The following is a 7,885-nucleotide window of genomic DNA, read 5'->3' on the forward strand; positions in this document are numbered from 1 at the left end:
TCCACTGGAAAATGAGTCATGGAACAACTTCACCCACCCCCATCTCTGCTCCCCCTCGGACCTGGGTACCAAAGTCCTGGGTAAATAATATTCCACCTCTGTGGGTCGATTCAGGGTTTTGGGGTGGATTCAAAACTCCAGACTTAGGGACGTGGAGGAGCTGACGTTCCAAAGCGGTTTACCTTTCTGCTAAGTCGTGGGCTTTCAAGGAAGCCAGGCGGCCTTCTGGTAGCTTCTCTCATCTCGTCTGGAGTCTCACCAGGTCGGTGACCTCCGCGATGGCCCGGTGGTACCTGTCAGAGGCGGATTTGAACTCCACCAGATGGGCCTCGTAGCTCTTGATGGCTGCCTGCAGCTGGCTCTTCTCCACCGCTCCCAGGATGGCGCGGACGATCAGATCGAGGCCCAGGCCCAGGACGGCGACCCCGACGCTGCCCAGCAGGGACGCGCCGATGTGACCCAGGGCGGCTGCCAGCTTGTGCAGGAGCCCCTCCGTGGCACCGGAGCCCACCAGCCTCACGGCCACGGCGCTGGCCGCCGCCGTGGCCTCCCCCAGGATGGCCGAGATCACCTTCTGCACGATGGCCACCTTGTCCGTCTCCTTCTCCTTTACGTCCCGCAGCTTCTGGTACAGCGTGGGCTCCAGCTTGTCCCTCAGGGCCTGGTCCACCTGCTGCAGCTCTGTCTGGATGCCCCGCACGGCTTCAATGACGGCGTCACAGTTCTCCTTGATGGTCCCCTGTCTCCGCATCTCGATGGGGGGCAGCCTGCACCCCAGGTGCGTGTTGAGGACCCCGATCAGCTCATTGGTGGCCTGGAAACTGTCCAGCAGGCAGCCCAGCAGCTGCTGGTGCAGGCGGGCCACTTCCTGTCGCCTCCTGGGGTTGTCCGGGAACAGGAAGTCGCTCTGCGCCATGTGGGAAAGGTAAGCACTGAAAAGGAGAACAGGACACCCCCATGAAAAAGTCCCCCCCAGCAAGCCGGACGCCGTGACTCACGCCTGTCATCCCAGCCGCCCAGGAGGCTGGGGTCGGAGGATCGCGGGTCGAGGCCAGCCCAGGCAGGAAAGTCTGTGAGACTCTGATCTCCAAGGAACCACCAGAAAACTGGAAGTGGAGCTGTGGATCAAGGGGTAGAGCACTAGCTTTGAGTGAAAGAGCTGAGGGACAGCGCCCAGGCCCTGAGTTCAAGGCCCAGGACCAGGAAAAAAAAAACACCTAAAGTCCTGAACAGTGTCTGCCTTGTGCAGTTCATCAGGAATATTAGTGATGGATAAGCCAGGGGCCATGAGCTGTGAGAAAGATCTCTAATACACAGGAGGGTATAAGCAATTAGTTTTCTCTCTTTGAAACCTGGAGTCAATTTATGGAAAGCATGGACGACAGAATAGAATCCATTGATGCTTAAGACTCTGCATTGTTTAGTGGTGGGAAATTCTCTCTCTCTCTCTCTCTGACCATTTGCAAGGCTGGTGTCCCTGAGCTCTTTCACTCAAGGCTGGCGCTCTACCACTTGAACCACAGCGCCACTTCCGGTTTTCTGTTGATTCACTGGAGATCAGAGTCTCACAGACTTTCCGGGGCTGGCTTTGAACCGTGATCCTCAGATCTCAGCCTCCTGAGTAGCTAGGATGACAGGCGTGAGCCACGGGTGCCCGAGAGTGGTGGGAAATTCTCAGTGGGAGACTTTGTCGTGTTTATCAAGCATTTGTTTAATTAACAAATAAACCCGATGGGTTTCCAGAAGTCATAAGAACGTGTCTAGGAATTACGGCCCAGTTTGGAGAGTCTTTGCTTCCCAACACTGGTGATTTCCCCAGCTGCTCATCAGATCTGCTAGGAGGGTATTTTTTGGGGGGGAGAGGGGGAGGAGGTTATTAGCCACTTCTGCACAGATTTTGGGTGGTTCTGGAAAGGGCTTTGTCCTGCATGGGTGGACGGAGCTGCCCGATGGATGGGGGAAGCGGTCACCAGCAGGGGGCGACGGCGAGCCGGGGATTTCTTTCTTGAACCTGTTGCTGAGCAGCAAGCCGGGCTCGGGCGGGTGCGACTTAATCCGAGAATTCTGTGGCCCCCAACAGTTTCAAGTCCAAATACACACACACAAGTTACACAGGGACAGGGGGAGAGAGGAGGGAAGGGGGGACAGGGTCCACAGAGCATTGCACTCGTGACCCTACTGATGTCACTGTCACCTCTCTGCATGTCACCTTTGCAATCACAGTAACTTACAAGAAAAACAGATGTGGCTGTGCTGATTCTGCTGGCCAGCGTAGAGCCTTGGGGGGAAATATCAAGGGGAGACGGAGCTGAGTGGGGAGCAGGGCGGGGAGGGGCGGGGGGCATTGTCTCTCCCCTTGGCCTGGCAGTGACGAAGTCGGCAGTCAGGATGAAAGGGTGCACGGGGCCGGCGATGGCCGCCGGAGCGCGAGGTCTGTGCAGCGAGGCTGCGGGGGGGGGGGGGGGGATTGACATGGTGTTAGAGAAAGGGGTTTGCAGCCCAAACCAAGGGAGGTTTGCTGGCCATATTCTCAACCAACAGTTTTCAGGATAGATTTGTGAATGACCCAAGACTATCTTGACCAGTGTAATAAGAATTAAAAAGCATCTCTCTCTCTTTCTCGATTCCTGTATCTATCCATCCATCCATCTATCCATCCATCCATCCATCTATCCATCCATCTGTTCATCTATTCTACCTATACATCTATCTATCTATCTATCTATCTATCTATCTATCTATCTATCTATCTATCTATCTATCAATCCATCCATACCTCTATCTATCCATCTATCCACTCATCTATCTATCTACCTACCTATCTACCTATCTATCTATCTTTGTATCAATCCATCCACATCTCTATCTATCCATCTATCCACTCATCCATCTATCCACTCATCCATCTATCTATCTAAATATCTATCTATCCATCTGTCCACTCATCTATCTATCATCTATCCATCAATCTTTCCATCCATCCACCCACCCATCCATCTGCCAGTCTGTCTGTCATCCATATGTCCATCCATCTATCATCTCTCTATCTATCCATCCTATTTATCTATCTACATCTAGAAATATGAAGTATACATAATACATGATAAAGATATGCACACATACATATCACACTTTACTAATCTAGTATGGTGTTTGCACCCCAATGCAAATTATTTTACTCTTGTCAGTTTTTCTTCTAATTATGTTGTGCAAAATAGGCTTTTGTCATTGTGGATAAAGAGATCATTTTGCCACCAAATGCTTCTGGGTTCTTAAATGGCATAGGTTTTTTTCTTTCTTTCTTTCTTGGGAAGCGGCTACAATGAAATCACATATCTTTGTCTCCAATTGGACCCTCGGTATCCCCTAGTTAATTCTCCAACCGCATCCTCCCCTCCTAGGACAATGCCAGAGAAAGGAGGGAAAAAGGAATTTAAGAAGAGAAAGTGACACGCCACTGCTGATGGGTGGAAGAATTACATTTCCTGGAGCAAGTAAAGGTTTGATCAGACGCCTAAGCTTTCTAAACCAGAGGAGGGAAACCCAGCTGGCCTACCTCTGAGTTTTACTTCCTTAGGAGGGATAGCTGGAAAAAAAACAAAACTCACACAATGCACAGGGGCTACTGGAGCGGAGCTGGGGCTCTGGCGGTAAAGCAGACTGGTACCAGAGGCACACGCATGCACGCGCGCACGCACACACACACACACACAGAGTAAGGAGCTTTTATTACCTTAAGCATGTATTGCAAATCGCACCCCAAAGCCATTTACACTGAGAACGCAGAATACATGTTTACAGCCAGATTCTTACCCCGTTGCCTTTAGGAGTTGGGTCCGGCGGTAGAGAGAATTGTTGAAGTGCTTTCCCACCCCCTTCCCTCCCCCCCACAGTCTGGATGTTTCTAGATGCTTCCAGTGGAATGTGATGACTGGCAGGCTTTGCGGGGGCCCTGCCCTGGCCCCTGCCTGCCTGCTTTGTGGGCTTCTCCTGCTTCGGGGTTCACAATTCATTGCGTTCCCAGATCAGGAGAAACGTGATGATCTGAGCAGGGGCTGGGGGGAGAGGGGAGAGAAATTTTAAATCTTCCATGGGGGAAAAGCTCCCGAAGTGGCGCTGTGGCTCAAGTGGTAGAGCGCCAGCCTTGAGCTGAAGAGCTGAGGGACAGCGCCCAGGCCCTGAGTTCAAGACCCAGGACTGACAAAAACAAAAAACAACAACAAAAAAGACATGGGGTATCTGCTCTGGGGTGTGTGTGTGTGTGTGTGTGTGTGTGTGATGGGTCTTGAATTCAGGGCCTGGTGTGTGTGTGTGTGTGTGTGTGTGTGTGTGTGTGTGTGTGTGTGTGATGGGTCTTGAACTCAGGGCCTGGTGTGTGTGTGTGTGTGTGTGTGTGTGTGTGATGGGGCTTGAACTCAGGGCCTGGGCACTGTCCCTGAGCTCTTTCACTCAAGGCTGGCGCTCTACCACTTGAGCCACAGCTCCACCCTGGAAATCCTGTAGGATGGAGATGGGGGGCTGGGGAGGCGGGGGGGGGATAAGCTCCTTTCCTTCCCCCCAGCGGTCGTCTTGGAGGCCGGGGGGTTAAACGTGGCTCAGGAAGAGTCAGGACGTCTCTAGGCCGGCTCTTGGAGGAGGATGCGCAGACTGACCAGGCCAGGGATGGAAGCCAGGAGCAGGGCGGGAGGGGCGGGCTGAGCGCCGGAAGCTGCACCCAACAAACCCAGTTAGCCATGTGCCAGGCAGCAGACACGATTCTCCACAGCAGCAGTAATGATAGATTTGCTACTTTAACCTGAAAACTTCCCCATGAAACCTGGGAAGTCTACTTACTTTTACAAAACATTTTTCTTAGATTATGCCAACTCAGACCTCAACTTGCTGACTCCCTCCCTCCCTCCTTCCCTCCATCCTTGCTTCCCTCTTTCCTTCCTTCCTTCCTCCCTTACTTTCTTCTATCCCTCCCTCCCTCCTTCCCCCATCCCTCCCTCCTTCTTTCCTTCCTTCCTTCTGTCCTTTCTTCCTTCCTTTCTTTTTTTCTTCCTTCCTTCCTTCCTTCTCTCCCTCTCTCCTCTTTCTTTCTCCCTCCCTGCTTCCTCTCCCTCCTTCCCTCCTTCCCTCCTTCCTTCCTTCTCTCCCTCCCTCCTTTCCTCCCTCCATCCCTCTTTCCTTCCCTCTTTCCTTCCTTCCTTCTCTCCCTCCCTCCCTTCCTCCTTCCCTCCCTTTCTCCCTCCCTCCTCTCCCTTCCTCCCTCCCTCCTTCCCTCTTTCCTTCCTTCTCTCCCTCCCTCCTTCCCTCCATTCCTCCCTCCTTCTTTCCTTCCTTTCTTCTTCCTTCCTTCCTTCTCTCCTTCCATTCTCCCCTCCCTCCTTCCCTCCCTCCCTCCTTCCCTCTTTCCTTCCTTCCTTCGCTCCCACCCTCCTTCCTTCTCTTCCTTCCTCCCTCCCCCATCCATCCCTCCCTCCCTCCTTCCTTCCCTCCCTTGCTCCCTCCCTCCCTCCCTCCTTCTCTCCCTCCATCCCTCCCTCCTTCCCTCTTTCCTTCCTTCCTTCTCTCTCTCCCTCCTTCCTTCCTTCTCTCCCTCCCTCCCTCCTCTCCCTCCATCCCTCCCTCCTTCCCTCTTTCCTTCCTTCCTTCTCTCTTTCCCTCCTTCCTTCCCTCCCTCCCTCCTTCCCTCTTTCCTTCCTTCCTTCACTCCCACCCTCCTTCCTTCTCTTCCTTCCTCCCTCCCCCATCCCTCCCTCCCTTCCTTACTCCTTCCCTCCCTTCATCCCTCCCTCCATCCCTTCCTCCCTCCCTCTTTCCTTCCTTCCTTCGCTCCCACCCTCCTTCCTTCTCTTCCTCCCTCCCTCCCTTGCTCGCTCGCTTGCTCGCTCACTCTAGTCTCGCTGTCGGATCCCAAGGAGGGCTCCCTTGTGAAAGGGTCACACCATCAGAATGCTCGGCCCGATCCTGCGGCACCACAGCCCCCGCTGGCCTTGGGCCGGTTCTGCCACCCACGCCCCAAGCTCAGGGCTCACCCCAAGTCCTGCCATCAAACTCAAGCCGGTCCCTCTACTGGTCTCTCCTCTACCATCCCCACTCCCAGCCGGCCCGGTGCCCAGCGACTCAGGAGGCTGAGCTCTGAGGATCGCGGTTGGAGGCCAGGAAAGTCCGTGAGACTCTCATCTCCAAGGAACCACCAAAAAGCTGGGCTGGCGGTGTGGCTCAAGCGGTAGAGCGCCAGCCCGGAGCGAAAGAGCCCAGGGACGGCGCCCAGGCCCCCACCCCAAGCTGGACAACAAGAGCAAAAGCAAGATTACCCTTCAGCAGCTGGCAGTTGTAGGCGCTTCTGTTGCCGGCCGAGCGCAGGAACCACCGATCTCCACTCTGATGTTGGCTCCGGTTGACGACCCGGAACACCTCGTAGGGCGGGACCAGCACGGCCTGCTGGGGCGAGAACGGGGGCACGCGTGCCCCGAGACAGGTGATCAGGGTGAGCAGCGTGCGCACGCCAGGCCTCTGGGCCTCCTCGCTCAGGAGAGGGGCCAGGAGGAACTGGCCCAGGCGGACGGTGACCCCGACATCGGCCTCCAGGGTGACATCCCTCATGGCGTGGTGCACCCGGTGACACGGGCCCCCGTCCCGCGTGGCCGCCTCCGCCCTCAGCAGCTGGACGGCCGAGGTGAGGTAGTAGTGGAGGAAGTTGAAGCGGAACGCACGCTGGTGCTGCCCGCCCGAGCTGGCATCCCGAGCCAGGGCCCTGGAGAAATCCGAGCGCACGGTGGCATCGGACATGTACAGCAGCAGGGCCACAGCGTGCGTGGGGGTCAGGCCCGGGGGCAGCGGCCTCGCGTGGCCCAGCCACGCCAGGTGTGCCCGGTGCCACAGCCTGGAGTAGTTCCTGTGGGCGTCCACCTCGCGGGTGAAGTAATCGCGTTGGGTCAGCGCCTCCATCACCTGCTGCTGGCAGCCGTGGTACTGGTCGTCGAAGGAGCCCGGGGCCAAGTCCACGTCGACGTCACGGATCACCTAGACGTGACCAAGGAAAGAGCCATTCCCACGGGCTCATTTCGCTCGGACAGGGAGAGACGTAGTGGCAAGTTTGCCAGAGTTTATATAAACCCCTGTGTGTGTGAGTGTGTGTGTCCTGGGGCTTGAACTCAGGGCCTGGGCGCTGTCCCTGAGCTCTTTTACTAAAGGCCGGTGCTCTACCACATGAGCCACGGCTCCACTTCCAGTTTTCTGGTGGTTCCTTGGAGATCAGAGCCTCATGGCCTTTCCTGCCCAGGCTGGCCTTGAACCGTGATCCTCCGATCTCAGCCTCCTGAGTGGCTGGGATGACAGGTGGGAGCCCCTGGCGGCTGGCTATGAAACATCCTTTTCTAGGACCACAGTACCTCTTTTGAATTCTCTTGGAGAAAAGCTTTGAATGAGGCTCTGTGAGTAACAAACACTCCCCAGATTCTCACAATAAAGATTGGAAGGGGGGGAATGCAATCTGGAGGATCACTGTTCCCACCATCCAGGGTTCTGTTGACACGTCTTTGGGTTGGATGACAAGCGGGCTTGTCCAGGGAAAGTTCCAGAAGGAAAGACTAACCCACCCTGCGCCAGGAGGTTGCCTCGTAATAAGTTATTGCTTATGCCGGGCTTCCCCGATCCCATTAGAATGTTCTGGAAAGATCCACCCTCTAGAAGCTCCTACCTCTGGGCTCCCTGTGGGGGTCATCAAGACCAGCAACAGCAGGAGGAGGGGCAGAGGATTCCTTCCCTTCTCCAACTCAGGGGTCTTCTCCACTCTCTCCAGTCCTGGCCACTGCATCCTGAAGAGAAGGCTCAGCTCAGAAAACCCTGCTTAGTCCAGTCCTGCCTGGCTGGGCAGGGCCGGGGGGGGTGGGCCGTG

The 7,885-nt window shown here is 55.5% G+C and overlaps 2 protein-coding genes across 2 annotated transcripts; both read right to left on the reverse strand.

Moving 5' to 3' along the window:
* Smco3 (single-pass membrane protein with coiled-coil domains 3) lies at nt 1–916 on the reverse strand. The gene has a single exon (XM_013025088.1). The coding sequence runs from the start codon at nt 914–916 to the stop codon at nt 239–241; it is 678 nt and encodes a 225-aa protein (XP_012880542.1). The 3' UTR covers nt 1–238.
* A 3,631-nt stretch (nt 917–4,547) lies between these two features.
* Art4 (ADP-ribosyltransferase 4 (Dombrock blood group)) lies at nt 4,548–7,788 on the reverse strand. Its single transcript, XM_013025094.1, has 3 exons — nt 7,688–7,788; nt 6,303–7,011; nt 4,548–4,708 (listed from the first exon to the last, which is right to left on the reverse strand). The coding sequence occupies exons 1-3, from the start codon at nt 7,709–7,711 to the stop codon at nt 4,617–4,619; spliced, it is 825 nt and encodes a 274-aa protein (XP_012880548.1). The 5' UTR covers nt 7,712–7,788; the 3' UTR covers nt 4,548–4,616.
* Between the last annotated feature and the right edge of the window lie 97 nt (nt 7,789–7,885).

The sequence above is a fragment of the Dipodomys ordii genome, unplaced genomic scaffold (genome assembly GCF_000151885.1).
Source record: "Dipodomys ordii isolate 6190 unplaced genomic scaffold, Dord_2.0 Scaffold81, whole genome shotgun sequence".
NCBI classification, from domain to species: Eukaryota; Metazoa; Chordata; class Mammalia; order Rodentia; family Heteromyidae; genus Dipodomys; species Dipodomys ordii.

Excerpts from the sequence above, each read along its gene's own strand:
- Art4 (XM_013025094.1), bottom strand. The coding sequence starts at position 7,711 with ATGACCCCCACAGGGAGCCCAGAG. Across the intron at positions 7,012-7,687 it reads CCCCCACAGGGAGCCCAGAG|GTGATCCGTGACGTCGACGT; the intron begins GTAGGAGCTTCT and ends GGTCACGTCTAG. Across the intron at positions 4,709-6,302 it reads CAACTGCCAGCTGCTGAAGG|CTTCCGGCGCTCAGCCCGCC; the intron begins GTAATCTTGCTT and ends TGTTGGGTGCAG.
- Smco3 (XM_013025088.1), bottom strand. The coding sequence starts at position 916 with ATGGCGCAGAGCGACTTCCTGTTCCCGGACAACCCCAGGAGGCGACAG.